General features: G+C 39.3%; 1 protein-coding gene across 1 annotated transcript in view; it reads right to left on the reverse strand.

Annotated features, from left to right (window-relative positions):
* Nucleotides 1–327: 327 nt before the first annotated feature.
* The window catches only part of syn3 (synapsin III), a gene marked incomplete at its 5' end in the record, with an annotated part of 124157 nt that continues 106032 nt past the window's right edge, over nt 328–18452 (reverse strand). The window contains 7 exon segments of the mRNA XM_032504669.1: nt 328–6312; nt 6518–6968; nt 7750–7906; nt 8023–8041; nt 8781–8912; nt 16869–16971; nt 17230–17304. Coding sequence (XP_032360560.1) covers nt 6845–6968; nt 7750–7906; nt 8023–8041; nt 8781–8912; nt 16869–16971; nt 17230–17304 — 610 coding nt within the window. The 3' untranslated portion in view covers nt 328–6312; nt 6518–6844.

The following is an 18452-nucleotide window of genomic DNA, read 5'->3' on the forward strand; positions in this document are numbered from 1 at the left end:
ATTCATTTGAACGCTTGACGTGAAGTGGGCAGCGGATGAAAGGCAGCACTGCAGCCCAGCAGGTTTCCCTCATTGTGGCCTTGTGTTGCCAGTCAGCTTTTAACACTCCAAGCTTCATGCCAAGAGGGATAAAACGTGGTAGTAATCCAAGATGAAGGGATTCGGAGATTATCACCAAATATTCTGAAAGTTGCGTGTTTCAAACAGGATTTTTTCAAAAGGAGAGTATGAGCCAGGACTTCTGCTACAATGACCATAAATGGAGAGAAAACATTGAAATCCTCTCATGTGGAGCGGACTGACAGAAACTGGAACGCACCGCAGGTGTAATAAAAGTGGTACCTTTAATAACAGGAATCTTGCTTTTCAGACCAAAGAACAAAAATACAGAAAACCAAATAATGTTAATACTACTAAATTACAGAAACACATGAGATGCGTCTCACAAATAAGCAGCCAGACACTGAGATCACGGAACGACCAAATTTACACACCTGAGGCACACAAGAGGGGTTTGGTTTCCATGCCACATTTACACCGATATACAGAACGTTAAGACACTTAAAATACCATACAATACCATTCACCATTCAGCAAAGAGGAAGGGACACAGTGGACTGAAAGATCGGCAAATAAACCCGTGCAATGACATTATATCTGTCAATTACAAACATCACATTTAAGGTAAACTTGGGCTTTCCTTGCAGTATTAGCTGTAGTTAATGGCAAATCTCTGTTGCTGCATATTCAACTCTGCGTTATGTATCAGTTCAGCACGCCTAAAGTTGAGCTTGTGACTTAAACACGTCATGTCTGAAAGGAAATGAAATGTTAAAACAGCAGAGTGGCCTTTTCTCCAAATGGAACGTCATGTTTAAACGGAAGTAAAAACAAAGATGGGGTGATGCAACGTGTCGCGCAAAATTTTGTGAAATGAGTACTAACTCTGCACGCACTGTTTAAGAACACGAATGCTGCATCTGTGACATGCACACCAGGTTTTTTAAGATACATTTAGAAGAAAGGAGTTTTCAGTGAGGAAGCCGGAGTGGGGCTGAGGCTGTGATTGGCTGAGGCAGCTGAAAGTCAAGTAAAATATCACAAAAAGGGAGCTCTCTTGACGCTTTATTTTCTTCTTGATGGGAGAACTATTTTTTAACGTGTTCCTCTAATGCCCACTTTGTGCTGGCAAAAAAAAAAAGAAACACACAAAAATGGGTACCAGGGCCAGATAAACCTGCTGGTAGGAACAAATCAGATGTGCCCCCCCCCCTATCTGTGTATTACAAAACAGGATAAAAACGTTTTCTGAAAAAACTGAGTACATACATTACTGGTCAAAAGTTTGGGGTCACTTACAAATTTCCATACTACTCCATTATAGACAGAATACCAGCTGATCTGAGTGGGTGGCTGATCTTTAATGCAATATCTACATTGTATTGGCTATTATCAGCAACCATTCATCCAATGTTCCAAAGGCACATTCTGTTTACTAATTTGATATCATTTTAAAAAACTAACTGAGAACACATTGGAGAACCCTTTTGCAATTATGTAAGCACATAATGTAATCTGAAAACTGCTGCCCTGGTTAAAAAAACTGACCTCAGCTGGTATTCTGTCTATAATGGAGTGCAAAATAAATCTCTAAGTGACCCCAAACTTTTGACCGGTAATGTAAATAACAAGCTCATCTAGCAAACCTTTTTTGATGGTAAATTAAAATAATCTAACACCTGGCTATTAAAAATCTGATCAAACAGATGGCCTTTGCTGCAGTTGCCTCCTTTGGTCAGTTGGAAATAAAAATATAACTATAACAACAAGAATGGCTAGACTGCCATATTCTTTTTAGAAGCACCAATTTAAAATGGTTAAGGTCTTAGTAGTTATATGCATTCCATTAAACCATAGGTCCATTAATAGGATATTGAAACGTAACACAGAGTATGTGTGGGGAGTGATTGAGTAGATTTTATACTGTGCTGTCTGTTAATGGAAGGCATTTACAGTCTCCACCCTGCTGCCTATGTTTGGATGTTGCAGTAAATCTGGTATCTGATCCTCCTTAAGTTGATGTCACAGACACTGCATTGTTGTTTTCCCACAGTCCATGTGTCAAACTAATCCCTTCCGGCTAAAGGGGCAATTTCCAATCCCCTTTTCTTGCACTAATGTGGTTTGCTCATTTCACAAAATCTTTTCCAGTACTACCACTCTATAGTCATTTTCTGCAGAACACTGCTGAACTTGAGGTAGTTACTAGCCAACTTTGCAGCTCAGATTGAATTGAAATTGAAATGAGTCAAATTAAAAGTATCCGAAATGTTAAGATAAAACAGCTCAATGAGAGACTTTATCCGACACCTAATTAAAAACAGCAAATGAAGACCAAACAAACTGACCAAATAGATGGGTATATGTATGGCATAGACTGAACTGCATTTGTAAACCCAAATTGCATGAGAATGAGAAAAGTGACATCAAAGTTGATCTTTCATCCTGATCATTAAACTGTGTGGTATGATTTCTCTTGGTTTGAACTCCAAATCAAAAAGAGTTACTGCCTCTGCAGGGCAGGACAGGCCTCCTAATGTCTCTAAAAGAGAATGGACACAGTGATTTAAGTTAATATTTCAGTTTCTTAGTGACGTCACAGCCATTATTGCGTTTGGCATTTAAGGAATAGTAAATCCTCATGGATTGGTTATGGCTTATCACACTGCAGTCTTACATACTAAGTAGTAGGCATCTTTACAATAGAGACAAAACAATAGGATTCAAACCTTCAAGCGGTCTCACAATGAAATGCTAATTAGGTCCATTTTGACACAGTGCCAGAAGTGATGAAACGCTTGCAAAAGTGCTCTACACTTAGAGAAAAAGCTGACTGCAGAACAGAATGTTGCTTTTACAAAAAAATTTGGGAAGTGTGAAAAATGGATAAAGATACTAGGACAGCACTCCAGTTGATTTTTTATTGCCACACGAATGACAGACTCACCGGAGTAAAACTTAAATGGCAATAAAGGAAAACATTACTAGCAGAGACTTTCTCTGATGTTGAAAGGTGAGCGTGCTAATTGACCGTTCACTGAACCCCTCCCATTTAACAGCATTTGTCCAATCACATCTTAGCAGCCGTTTCTTTCCAAAAACCAAAATCCACAGGCAATAACGCAAGGAATGGATTAAACTGTGTGTTCATCTGCTCAAAGGAAAGCAGCTAACGTTAGCATGTCTGGCTAACTAGCTTACTGCATAAGCTTGTGTTATTTCCAGTTATAAGGAGCATTTTGTCTGTGGGGTTGCTAGTTATGTGTATAAAAATTAATAAAAACAACGTTCATATATGTCCTTTTTGGAGTTATTGGCCTATCAGTTGTTTAGGTATGAGAATGTGTTGCAATGAAAAGTTCCTTTCTACTTAAAGATCCACTCTTTAAAAAATGTTTAAAAAAAAGAAGAAAAAAGTAAAACTGTCACCATTATTGTTGTAAACAGGTAGGAACAGAAAGAGGGCGGGGCTTAGTAAATGGTCAATTAACTACTTAAACGCTGTGTTCACACTATGAGCAACAACACAACAGCTACGTCTCAGTCACTTTCAGTTGAAGCCGCTAAAGCTACAAACTGACGCCCAACACTCGTGTGACTACCTACAAATCAAAGTTGAAATGTCAATGTCAATGTTTCACTCGCTCTAATGATGCGGTGAAGCGTCAACCAATCATTTATTTTGATAAATGCACACAGCTAGCTGTAGTACCGTGTTACTTAGCTTAGTTAGCTGACGCTATGCTAGCTGACGCTATGCTAGCTATTCTAGTGAAACAAAATAAAAACGATGACTCAGCGACGATGGAGCTGGCCACGCCTGGCAGTTTTGTAGCTTTTGATGCTTGATAGTGTGAACATAGCATACACAACTGTGGTTCCTCCCACTGATAAAAAATGCACCCAATCTGATTATTTTCCCTCCAGAGCAACTGTTTGTAGCCGGAAAACTACTCTCGCCATCATTGCTTTGTACGAGCACTGTGGAGTGTCTTTTATTGATCAAACACATTTTAAGAATTTTCAGCTCAATGAAAAAACAATGTTAGTTTCTCATGTTTCTGCCAGTCAGAGCGGCAAAGCACCGAATAAAGCTTGGGCAAAAATTGCAGCTTTTCTTAAAGTGTCAAGCTTCATAATTTAAAATCAACAGAATTATTGCAAATTATTTTTGTGGTAGTATTATTACTAATCATAATGGCAAATTTACAACTTGAATTACTCACACATACACACGCACGCACACCACTATACATTTTATTCAGCTTCATGCATTTAAATAGTTAAATCTTAAAATTGATCTTAAAATGGGGTTTATTATTATGAATATTATTATTAATTATTATTATTTTCATTATTATGTAAAGAACAATAAAAACTCTGGAATCACAGATCCATTTAAATGAATGCACACAGCTCAAAGGTATTCAAATATCCTATTTGTGTTTTTGTTTGTGGTATTTAGACAAAAGAATAAGAGCTAATATAGATTATAATTTTCTTTTTTGGCCAGGTCCTTCTAAATGATAAACAAATCAAGGCTTATTTAGTTTTGCACAGATAAATCCAGAGCAAACTACAAGACAGCTTTTCCTTTCCTGCAAAAAGAACACAGAGTGTGATTGTGCTGCATGGAAAGCCAAATGTACTTCTGTAGCCTGTTGCAACAAACAGATACCTTTTATGTTCCTAATTATTTCCTTGGAATAGAAGAACTAACATTCACATTTCCTGAAAAGACGTAATTTAGTGCTAATTATATAGGAACACAGAGACAGTATTCAGTTGATATTAAATTACATTTCACTGGAATTGTACCTCGCAAAATTTCATGTGACAAATAAATCTGATTGATTGATTGATTCCAAATAAAACTGGTAGCTTGAACTTCTTTTACCAAAATAGTTGCATACAATTAGGTTTCCATCAAATAATTAAATATTTTACATAGATTAAATTGGATCATCGTCAATTTATTAGTCATTAAATCTAAATCACAATAGCAAAACATCTCATTTTCTTTCGAAGCTCCAATATAATGTAGGCACATCCCATCTTTAGAGCAGTTAGACTGTAAATGGTAACGTTCCTGGTTCTCGATACCTATGCATAAGGAAACATATTATTATATATGTATATACTGTATAAATAATGTTATTATTAATATATTTTCCTATAATTTGCCCCAAATTACATTGTCCTTTCTAGGAAATCCTTACTGAATTGCAGCACCCATAAAATAAAGCCTTACCATGGTTTTTGCTGTCTTTATGGAATAGTTAAAATCATGAGCTTGTGCTGGCTTTCTGTTAGAAAATACCAATTGAACTCTACGTATGACATACACTTAACATTTACATGCAGTTCCAAAGCAGGATGGAAGAGTAAAAAAAAAGAAAAAGTGTCTGCTTTGGCTGCTACCACTGCAAATTGTTGTATACTCACTGTTTGACCAAACACTAAAAATATGACCATGATAAATGATAAAGGAGTATAAAGATATAAGATGTGATGTTACACAACTAAATCTTTTTTCGGTCTCAGTGGAAATTTAAGTCTCAAATACACCTCACTGTTCGCCTTTAAACACTCACACACACACACAGCAGTAGTACTGTAGTCATGGTACAAATCCCCCACAGAAAATACACTGTAGTGCCATTTTTCAAAGCACATAACATTAGGAAAAAGAAGAACTGCAGGGGAAGATCTGGGCTATGATGGAAGACAATGGCTGTAGGCCAGTAGAGCATTTGCACCTTGTGAAATCACACGCTCAAAGGTTGGTTAGCTGTGCGATTGTTTTCTTCTCCCAGTGCAGGGGGAGGGGGGTTGTTTTTATGATATTATTAAAAGCACTTTGGTAATGTTAGGTAGAGGAGTCACTACTAAGCCAATATGTGTCTACAGCACATGGATGTCTGAGAAATGTGGCTGCTGGCAAGATGCTTAAAATCGCTGGTGAACCGTGAGGACTTAGTATATTTCTCAGGAGATAACCGGAACAGTTTCAGATAAGAGTATTGGGATAGACATCTGCAAACGGTTTGGAAGCTGCAATCAATGTTATAATTATGTGTATATGTGTATATATGTATAAGACACGACCGAATAATGACAAGTTTCACTGGTTGGACAAACAGAACGCAGAATTACAACTATATACCAAGCATTATGAGCAATGATTATGATTATTTACTGTTATTACTTACCACTAGAAAGGCCATCAGGGGACTGCAGTGCACTGACATCCTACATCTAGTGATGGCCAAATGAAGCTTTGTGAACCAGTATCTTTATTTTCTGACCCCACTAGATGGTGCTCTTAGTTTTAAGAGAAAGGCCTGAGGCATAGCATTTCAGTATATTCTCAACCAATTGTTGAGCAGAGAGCGCCATCTAGTGGGCTCGGAAAATAAAGACACTGGTTCACCAAGCTTCATTTGGCCATCACTACCTACATCTCTTTAATATCTCCTGTAAGGAAGACCAATGCAAATAAGTCCGCTTTTAAAGTTTGACATCTTCAGTCAACACACTGGCCTTTATGTTAGAACCCCAATATCTATTGGCCTTTCTAGTGATAGATGTAACACTGATCTGAGGACAGCGGGTTGCACCGTGTGTCAAACTTCACAAACAGTGAGAAGGAAAGAGAAGGAACAGGAAGCTGAGGCTCGGATGTGGAGGGAGATTCCACAACAGATGAACCAGTCAGGGTTGGTTTTCTTTTTCTTTTTCAAACCTGACAACTAACAGAACGAGGAAGCTTCTGGAGAGGCTTTTAGTCGGAGAAGAGGCTGGCGAAGGACTGTCGGAGGCTGCGGATGGTCTCAGCCTTGGCCTCGTCGTCGGTCAGGCTTCCTCGTAACGTCTCCGTGAAGGTGTTGGTCAGAGACTGGGATTTGCTGAGCAATAAAGAGAACAGTCGTGGACAAAAGTAAACACTTAATACTCAAATAGGCTCATTAAACTTATACTGATGGTGTCATGGATGATACAAAGTCCCTCACTTTCAGGTGGGCCATCATGGGACATTTAATTGGAAAAAAAGTATTAACGGCACTAAATGGGGAGATACTTATTCTTTCTTGAACCCTTTAGAATTGAGCCATGGATTACACATATGATGTTCATCAGTTTAAAAGATAACTTTCCAAGTGAAGAAAGTCTCAATTTGTCGTAAAACTGTTAAAGTATTAGACTTTGAAAATACATAATTAGAAAGACTACACACTTCAAAGATGCATGGGTGACGTCTCGCTGAAGCTATGGTGTCTGTTTTGTACTGGGATGTAACGTTACCCACACGAGCTGCGAACCCTTGCTCGTTCTGTCGCTTCTCGGCTGATAAAAACTTTGCTGGATAAATAACGTAAGATGACATCACATGTTGTGGAACCTAGCTTGGCTAGCTAGCTAGCGGTTGTAGTTCACCTAGCGGTTTCACACAAAACTAAGTGGTTCTCGTACAAACTGTGACTTTCTTCACTTGCATAATTATCGTTTTAATCTACAAACATCATATGTGTAATTCATGGCTCAATTCCAATGGGATCAACAAATTATTAGTCTCTCCCATTCACTACATATTCTTTTTTAAATTAAGATCCCATGAGGTCCATTGGAAGGGCACGGACTTCGCCTCTATAATGGTGTGCTGTTAGTAGGACCCCAGTGTGGACGTACTTCAGCTGTGGGGACTGTTTCTGAGCTCCAGGCCCAGAGGTGGCAGGGATGGGCCCGGGCTGGAAGGCCTGGCTGGGTGAGGTGCTGGCTGATCGGGCTCGCTGAGGTGAACCCTGGGCCGACTGAGATGGAGAGGCGGAGGCAGAGCGGTGTCCCCCTGCAGTAGATACACACGTACATTGCATGAAGAGGAGTTGTTTTACTTTAGCGCAACACTGCTGCAGCCAGTGCTCTGTTGCAGTAATAAACAAACGCAACAAAAGGGTCTCCTACCTCGTCTGGGCTGTGTGGTCTGTGGATGAAGAATGATACAGGGATATCAGCACAGTGGATGAGAGTTTAAATGTTTATGCATGTACTTGGTAATGTACCAGAACGGAGCTGTGCACTCAGACATCTTTGGGGGCTTTAAATTCTGCTTTAAGATAAGGCACTACACTAGTAGTATTTTTAAAAGTTGTATATTATTGAATAGAATCTGTGAGATAGTAGTGTGAGTATTCAATTTGAGCCTTACAAGTAATAGTCAAGGTAAAGTAATTTCAGCAGGAACGTTAGTAGAAGTAGTTGTGATATCAGTTACTGTATACTATTTCACATTCCATTTAATTGGTTTAGCTGTTCCGATGATATTGAAAAAAATTATAATTTCTATTTTATTTCATAACATAAATAAATGCTAGTTCAAAGTCCATTCACATATAAAATATTATGTTGGTCTAAAACTAGTTACTTTGAAATATACACATATCACTTATGTACTGTATTACAGTATGTACTTTTTAAATACTAAACTAACCCCAGGTTGCTAAAACAATACTGAACATACAAAAAAACAATACTGAGGACGTCCTCGCAGTAGACATATTTCCAATGTCAATACAGGTGGAAGTTAAACTGGAATTAGGAATGGTACAAAAACTATTAGTGGGCAGAGGGAGTTGGAAAAGGGGGGTCTTATCTAAAGGTAGGCTAGTCTGACTTACCTTTGTACATAAAGGTGATGTGTCAGATATAACGTACTGATGTACCTTGACAGATGAAGTCTGAGGTGTGGAAACTCCCAGCAGCACCTGGGCCATCTTGTTGATAACCAGCTCTGTGATCAGCTGTCTATCTTCCTCCACATGCTCACCAATCAGAGGCATGGAGCTGTCCATCACCTGCAGAGACAGAAAAATGGCCAATCAGGGTCCTGGATGGTTTCAGCAGAAACACCAAAGAACTGGAATGTTATAACTTCTCCACTAGATGGCAGGATTAGATCTCTAGTCATGAGGATGAGCCGTGTTCAGGTTCCAAATGGTGTCAGTGGTAATGGACTCTGTGGTTCTTTGCCAGCAATGATGAGTCATTTTACAGAGATCACATATACAACAATGTTCCCCACAGTAGTTTGCCACTGTTCAGACAATATAAGCTAGAAAACACTCTTCTGACCTTTAATTTAGTTTATTGCCGGATGCACTGAGCATGACACTGACTTTTCTGGTTGTTCCCATGCACTCACACTCATCAGAAAGCCCCCTGTCTTGGGATTGTCCTGCTACATCCTCCTACCACTACAAGGTAATTAAGGAGGTATTAAATCCTTGTGTTGAAACCTTTAAGATGCATGCTAAATTGACAAGAAAGAGAGAAAAACTTCTCTATTTTTTTTTCTTTTAAAAAGGCCATTAGCAGCCCAGCTCTCTGATAATAAATCACATAAACCAAAGTAAAAAGAGAAACTACGGTAATAGTTTTCTGTGCGCATGCAGCTTGAGACAATTGTATAGCATCTTTTTCAAGGTCTCGGGGGACAAACATGTTGAGAGTTCCATTTAGGCAGTAGATTTACTGAATACGTATTTATTTGAACGCACCAATCTCATCTTTCCAACTAACTGGGATTTTTCTGTGCCACACTGTGCTATGCAAAAGGGACCCAAAATTAGAATCATCAGCGAGCAGCATATAAAAAGTGACTCCATCTATAAATATTATGTTGCTCTGGGTATGACTTGGCACATACACTACCACATCAACTGCCATACACAAATAATTAACCAAAGATTTTTTTTTTTTTTTTAATTTCCCACCACTTGAGCTCACATGCACATACACGTGTACAGCAGAACCACAGAGCACATGGGGCTTAGAGACCCACAGTCTTCCTCCCTGAAGACCAAAACAAACAGGAGCTGAGAAGTGTCTGCTGGCTTGGATGCAGATGCCCGCTGTGGTAGATGAGGCTGCTGCACCGCGCCCCGGCCACAGGCTGTAAACACAGCGACGGGCACGCATTCATGTACACAGTCTGCGCCAAGCACAGTCCAACCATGTGCTGGACGTGCAGGGATCCAATTCCAAACAAACACTGCACCAGCTCATTTCACTAGAGTAGGCTTCCCCTTTTCTCAGGTGAGGTTGTTTTTATGTGTAACATCAACATTCAATTAAAAATACTCACTTAATGCTTCAAGAGCAATTTCAGGAAAGCTAGGTTTGGCGTTTCATTAGATTGAAATTGTGTGAGATGCTAACATTACATCCCTCTTTCCTAACTTAATAATGAAATGATTTATTCAAGTTTAAAAAAAATAAAATGTACAAGGTAACCATAGCTAATTTATCGGAGTTTATCTTATTGATATTACACGTGCTGTGTATCCTTGTCCAATGCATACGTACTATGTGAGAATGAAAAGCTTAAAAAGCATAGCAACAGTGACTAAGGGGATGTTGCCGAGCAAATATTTAATTATACAACCCCTAGTTCCAATAGTATGCTCATATTCAGGTTAATACTTGTATTTTGGGTTTCTACTAGGACGTTTATATGCTTTGTTGTGCAAAAAACACTATATAACACATTATTTTTCACATACTGTCTCTTGCGGTGGCTAGAACGCTCCAGTTTAGCGCCTCTCTCTTTAAGCCACCCTCTCAAAAACGCTCAGTCTGTTGTCATTGGTCAGCTTTTCCTGGTCTTCTACATCTGCGCTCAGAGTCTCTGCAGTGCCATTGCAGCCGGGGAATGACTGTTCATTCACTGTAGCGTCAATTTCTACCTAAATTTAGTATAGTTGTGACATCACAACCATACAGAAGTCCTGACTCATTTAAAGGCACAGTTTCCAAATACAGATTGTGTGCATTTATCTGCAGATTGAGCGTTTTGATACTTTTACAACATTTATTTGGCACTTTGATCTGCTTTATAAAGAAAAAGACATGGAAATCTCACTTTTATCAATATGTGACCATTAAAGGTGAGATTAAAATATATTCTTCAACCAGCTGCTGATACATTCACTGTATGAAAACCCAACTCTTTTTGCTACAAGCTTTTTTATATACTCTGCAGAGTATATTAAATTTCCATCCAATAAAACACGACAGATATTGGTAAGACCCAGCCAAACCATCCTGGACCATGTCTCATTCAGGTCCCTTTAGTTAAAAGCCCTTCCTGATGTTGGATTCTCTTCCAACATCATGTTTCATGGGGAAACACCACAAAGTAAAATAAAAATCTTTAATGGGACCGGGTTGTTTTATGCACGCTTGAATGTAATGAATCTGGGGAATCCAGAGTATTGAAATAACATTTCAAATCTAAACAGTTTTTATGTGCCAGGGTTTCTTACTTTTACCATTTGTTTTTCAGAGTAGTTTGAGATGTGTTCATTTACTACCCGTACCAAAGAAGTCTTTAAAGCTTTTCTGTGTGTACCCAGCTATTTGGCTAGGATTTGGCTGTGAGGTGGGGTGTGGCATGCTGTTTTAGCCAGTTGAGTCATTACCACATGGGACTGAGCAGAGGCCTGGCAAGCGACCGCCAGGCCCCACTTCAAACGGTGTGTGGTGGCAAGCAGCGCCGGGATCCACCCTGCTGATTTATTAGGATACAGAGTCATCTAGCAGAAGACTGGAGCTGCCACTGGCCTTTTCAGCACTGGAACATAGAGGTGTTACTCTGCACTTTTATTGAGCTGCACAGTGTTCTGTCTGGACAATGTACCCTGCTGCATGGGAAAGTTCACAACATGTGAAATGTGCTCATTCAAAATTATAGTGCAGTTGCGCTACAGAAATGGGCACAGGGTGATGTTTTCCTGTGAAAACAATTTTAGCTTTAAGATAGCAATGTTTGTATTCCTCCCTTTTGCTATCTTAATCGTTTTTATGATCCATTCAAGTTTAACAAAAGAAATGTTTAAGATAAAAAAACAGTTAAATAGGTTATCTAATTGTATCCTATTGAGTATGCTGTGTATCCTTAAACTGTATTTACTGTATCTCTTCTCCATCTCTGTCTGTATCATTCAAATACAGCAGCTCGGGTATGTCATGATTTTCATGTTGTGCTGTGAATGTCATTTTGTCAAGTAAAATCATGTCATGGGTTTGAGTCAAATCATGTCATGTCACGACATAATGTGACAATATGCTAGGCTGTGCTGTAATATAACGTAACATCCTGCCGTGACAGAATGGCCCCTATCAGAAAGTTATCTTATCTTGTGCCATTGCATTATTAGTAGTAATAAGTAAGTAAGTAGTATTCTAAAATTTTCTTTGGGACGAAAGTATCTATCTATCTATCTATCTATCTATCTATCTATCTATCTATCTATCTATCTATCTATCTATCTATCTATCTATCTGATGAATTAAGTTGTAGTTTAACTGATAAGAATGCATAAGAACTTATAAGCTGGTCTTATGTTTTGCATGTTAAATCCTGAATCTTCTTCAAAGTAACTAATGCATTTATCTGTCAAATAAATGTAATGGAGTAGTATACAGTAGCGTAAAGTAGAAATACATAAGTAGAGTACAAGTACCAAAAATTGTACTTAAGCAAATGTACTGTTGTGACATGACACTGCAATTTTGTGAGGTCCTTATTGCCATGTAATGTGGCATCATACTCTGCTATTTAGTCTTGTACTGCCTTGTCACGTTACTGCTCTGTAATGCTCGCCCTGAGAATGCTAACTTCTTGATGTCCACAGTAGCAGATAGAATGAGGACTTTAAGTTAACTTCTTTAAATTAACGTACACACAAACACACACAAACACGCACGCACACACGCACACACACACACACACACGTCACAACATAAGCGTTCATGGGAAACGTTGGATTAGTAATACAAGCCGTGTTGCCAGATAAAGATTACATTTCCAAGCCAAAGACACAAAACCACCCAAATTTCTTGGCGGAAAACAAACCAATCTGGAATCATTTATCACCAGCCAAATTGGCTATTAGCTTTACAATGCTACCAAAGTTAATTTTTACCTGCATTTGGTGGGTGTAAATTTAAAGCCCTGGATATATACGTTGACCATGTTCACTGTATTTTAGTTTTTTGTATATTTTAGTTAAGTGTGTTAGCAGCTAACATTCTCACACTCTCTCGCATTGCCAGACCTATCTCCACAGCGTTCTGGAGTAAGGTCTGGCTGCACCACAGGAGAAAAATAAACGGCCTTGGATGTTTGCATTTCTTTAAACCAAACACAATCGTCTTGGGTGGCACTAAGCTCTGGACGCAGACACACTGCCTCTGCTAAATAGACTCGGGAAGGAACTTATTTAGGTGGAACATTTGCACCCTGCAAACGAAAACGTCACATACAATATTAAATGAAGTTAACTGTTCACACAATACAGTAAAGTTAGCTATTTAAATTAGCCGGGTACATGGTTACACGTAATTTTCTCTTACTAGTGTATTGCCGTGAGTACTTCTTCCACAGCAATCCCCGCCAATCGTTCCCACAATGTCCCAGTTAGATAGTAAATGCCGTAAACTTATTCTTTGTAAATCTTTACAATCATTCCCTAAAAGAACCAAGCAGGCCTGCCTTATTGTGCGACCCAAATTTCCTTGAAACCAGCCATTTTCAATGTGTGGCTTGCTAGGTCGAAGTTATTTCCCGAAGCGAAGGAATTTTGAGAACGGCAACACACACAGAGTGCGGAAGTACATTTTCCAGGATAAAGCATGACATCCGGCGTGTTGCTCAAGCACCGGATGTCATGCTTTATCCTGGAAAATTTACTTCTGTTGATCCAGACTAATGTTTAGTAGACATAATATTTACCATGTTCACTGTCTTAGTTTAGTGTTAGCATGCTAACATGATCACATAGCCAACGTGTTGATGTTTAGCAGACATCCTGTTCACTGTCCTAATTTAGTGTGTTAGCATGCTAACTTTTGCTAATCAGCACTAAACACAAAGAACAGCTGAGGCTGATGGGAATGACTTGCAGTTAGGCTAATACAAGTGTTGGAAGCATTGGACAAATTGAAATCTTGACCTGATTAAAGCTCTAAATGGAAAGTGAAGGAATCCCCAAAGTGATTACCAATCACCTGAGTTCCATTATTATGTTGCATCATGTCATGTCACTTTTATCTGATATAAAATATCACCAAGTTGTGTTGCATCTGCCATGTTGATTTTCTATTGTCATGTTGCATGTCATATTGTCGTGTTGTATAGTGTCATGTCATTTGACATGAAGTACTTTGCCATGTCATGATGTTGTGGGATATCATGTCTTGTCGCAGCCTGCTCTATTGTCTGAAATCATTTTCAGCAAATCAACACAAAGCTGGAGTTTGCTTCATGCTAATACCAGCCGCAGTAGACTGTTAATGAAGTGCCTCGGAGCAGCTCGTTACTTTTCATTAGAGAGAAGTGTCATGGCTGATGTCTTTGTCTGGAACAAAAAACAGATTCCCACTGTGATGGACCGGCAGCACCTCCCTGTCGTGGTTAATTAAATTCCATCATGCTGAAGGGTTAGAGAGAAAGAGACAGCTAGATAGAGCAGACGAGGAAGCATTTCTTGTCACAGAACATTGTTACTCAACTATGTCACCAGTTTCTCTGTCCAAACAGTCCGGCTCTAAGAAACACATCTCTAGGGAGCTGGTAGATATTTCCTGAGATTGAGTTTAAAAAAAAAAAGAGGCTTATTTTCTTACTGCTGACCTCACCCAGTGTATAGATAGAGAGAAGTGTGATGTAACGGTCTCAAGCTAAATATGGGCACATCAGACGTCCCAAACCAGCCTGTTTCCTTAGATTTGAAGACATAGAAGACCGCTCTAAAAACAAAACTGATTACAGATTATATAACTATTTCTCTTTTTTCCTGGGTATAATAATCAAAGGAAAATTCCCCCAGCATATCGACTTCTTACATAGTATATCATCGGTCACTGCTGTACAAGAACATTGAATAGCAATGTTATGATTACCCTTTCTACTGTTCTCCTAACCGGTACTGTCTGCCTCCACTTCAGCAACGGATTTTCTGTTTTGCAATGACCCTCATACAACAGGATTAATGATTTTTAATGTGCCAGTAGATAAAGTGACAACTGATAGCAGACTGAAATGTAATTAATAGAAAGCAAGATATGACCCTTACTAACTCAACCTTGTTGTTGATGAATTGCATTATAGTCTACTTTCAGTTCCAGTGTTGTGTCAAAGAATTTCCCCTTGAGGACACTAAAGTCTAACGTCTAGAGCAGTAGTTCCCAACCTTTTGGGTCTGAAGTAACCCCACGGTCCTGTAGGAGTGGATGCTGTTATTTTTTTAAGGTTGGTTTGGTCAGCAGTCACACTACTACAGAATTAGCCTACTAGACTACTACTATTTGCAGTAAAGCTGAAGGTTTCGACCATCCATTAACATTACTTTCAGCTAATCATTATAAAACTGTTTATTCATTACTTTTAGCTACCTGTTTAAACTTCTGTGCTTGCTGACACACACTCTTACATAACTGCAACATGTACCCACTGGGTTACATGTACCCTGGTTGTCACTGCTGTAGAGGTAGAAATTGGTGTCTGTGCTTCTGATGTTTTTCTTCCTGTTGAATGCCCATCTTCTAGATTAGCTAGAAGACGCTAAGACGGGGCGCCTAGGCAGCCTCACCTGATAGAGTGTGTGCCCCATGTACAGAGGCTCAGTCCTCACCGCAGTGGTCGCAGGTTCAATTCCGACCTGCGGCCCTTTGCTGCATGTCACTCCCCTCTCTCTTTTCTTTCATGCCTTAACTGTCCTATCCAATGAAGGCCTAAAATGCCCCCAAAAAAGAAGACGCTAAAACGTAGACCTGAAGTGAACTGCAGAGCGATAATTCTCAGCCAAGAAGCTTGTTTGTCTATTTGTTTGTTATTCAGTAAGATTATGGAAAAACTACTGGTCTAATTTAATGCCTTGGTGGAGGTCTGCCCTTCTAGTTACTGTGACTCTTTTGATATTACACACAGTAAGTTGATCAGTGGTTAATATAAAAATATTGATAAGACCAGCTTTAACATGTTACATGATGTGATATTACTGACCCTTGAATGCATTTCCAGCATAGTGTAACCTCAGTGGGATATGAATCCTAACCCAGGCAGTGTTACGGCCATGTTCATCCCTTTGGGGAATGAAACCCCAAACTTGAAGTTACTACTCACCAAATGGGCTGTGTCAGGTCATGCAACAGTCATTTTATTTGTCCACAAACTGGAAACTGCACGGAGAATGCAAGAATTTACCAGTGAGCTCAAAATAAACAGGCTGTGTTGGTAGTGAGTCAACCACCGTGACATGTGATGTTTTCATTCTACTGCCTGTGTTTGGTCTACAGACTAATCATTCTTTCAAGGCTTTGGTGATCATGTGCCATCCAGTCTGGCTACACCCTTTCCCTCTGGACTTTTACCATGATATGAGAATAGTATCAGAAGGAAAGGAGATTTAATCCAAGCTAACATTTACATTGGATTGGCGTTTTACCATGCTATTTTACTACAGAGATGACTGGTGTAGGCCGAGCGCTGGTAACTTGCCAAGAATGTTGGGAATGTTTGGAATGGGACATGTTGTCCGTTTCCTGTATAAATCTTAAAATTTGATGAATATCAAATGAATCTACAAAATATTCAAAATATACTTTAGTGTTTGCTTCAAAATAAACTGAAAGTAAAATATAAGGTGTATTTTCATGATAGCAAGATTGAGCCTTTTTTTCTTGAAACTCCATCTTTAATTTTCCAATCTCAGACTGAACTTGGGGGGTTATTCTGAAAACAAACTGACCTCGATGATATAGTCGTTCCCGTCTTTTCCATGGACGGCCTTCACTGCACAGATGTCTAGGCCACCAAACATCTCAGCGCAGGAGTCCACCCACAGCTGATATCTGGAACACAGTAACCCCAATAGCTGATAAACCAATAATTAAAGAGCCCATAATCACTGGAGATTTCATGAAGGGCAGGTAGGACTTTACAGGGCTCACAGTAAACAAATAAGCCTGAACTATAATATTTCAAAAAACTGCATCAGTATGTGGAATGTATGTGGAACACAGACGTCTTTGAAGGTATAAAATATACAAAAAGTAGTAAATTGCCCAAACAGGTCATAATTTTCCCACTGTTTCTCTGACTCAGCTCACCTGTCAGTCATTGCGATCTGTTCCAACATAGCAGAGCCCGTGTTAGCCTTCCAGTTTCCAGAGATGGACGTTCTCCTGCAAATCACAGAAAAACATGGAGAAATGAATCCACCCACCTCCGGTTAGAAAGCTCCACCCCTCTACCAAGACTTAGTCACTCACAACTCTTGCTTGTGTAGCTGAACAGAAGACCTCATGGGAGAAGCTATCGTCAGTTCATCAGTGATGATGATTGCCATCCACACCTACATTATGTTTGTGTCAGAGCCATTTAAAGACATGCTTTTATGGTGAGGCCAGGGGAAAACGAGATGAGATAAGGCTTGGCTACTCTTTTCCTCTGCTTTTTGGTCAAGTAATTGTTTAGATACAGAGTCATGCCAGTTAAGTGGGTGTTGACTCATTCTCTTTGTTGCTAAAGAACAAGAACTCTTGCTTTCGAATGGTTGTGTGGGTTTGAAGGAGGCATGGGACCATGACTTCTCAGAATCCAGGAAAAAAGCAATTGCTGATTGATTTTTTTATTTATTAAACCCATTCATCATAAGAGCTAAACATTGTGCATGAATCAATTGATTACTGCGACAATATTGCATCGTGGCAGCTAATATGTTTTCCTAGCAGATGAGGCCTTCTGCCACATTCACCAGGGCTTTTTTGGGGGGGCTTTTCGCCTTTAATTTTTGACAGGACAGCTAGGTGAGAAAGGGGGGAAGACATGCAGGAAATTGTCAAAAGTCGGACTTGAACCCTGGACCTCTGCATTGAGGCATAAACCTCTTGGTACATGTGCACCCACTCTACCACTGAGAAAACCCGGGCACACATTCACACATTGTTCTTCAGTTTTTGACACACTTACAAAAAGGATACATCAAAATGTAGTTGATGTCATTTTTCAATGTGGTAAAACATTCCTTAAAAAATACAAATTAACAAAAATAATGGCAGTGTTAGCCCCACCCAGGGTGCCATGGGATCCAAATAGGGCTGCACGATTATGGCCAAAATGATAATCACGATTATTTTGATCAAAATTTTGATTGCGATTATTCTCATGATTATTTGTTGATTTTAACCAAAACAAATTTTGTCGTCACATAGGCTATTTATAACAGCGAGAGGGAGTGTGATGGACGCTACTCACAGAGAGATGGCTGATCAATATGAACGGGTCCAGCACGGGTCGAACGGCGGATACACACGTCGTGTGTATGAAACGT

Source organism: Etheostoma spectabile, chromosome 23 (assembly GCF_008692095.1).
Source record: "Etheostoma spectabile isolate EspeVRDwgs_2016 chromosome 23, UIUC_Espe_1.0, whole genome shotgun sequence".
NCBI lineage: Eukaryota > Metazoa > Chordata > Actinopteri > Perciformes > Percidae > Etheostoma > Etheostoma spectabile.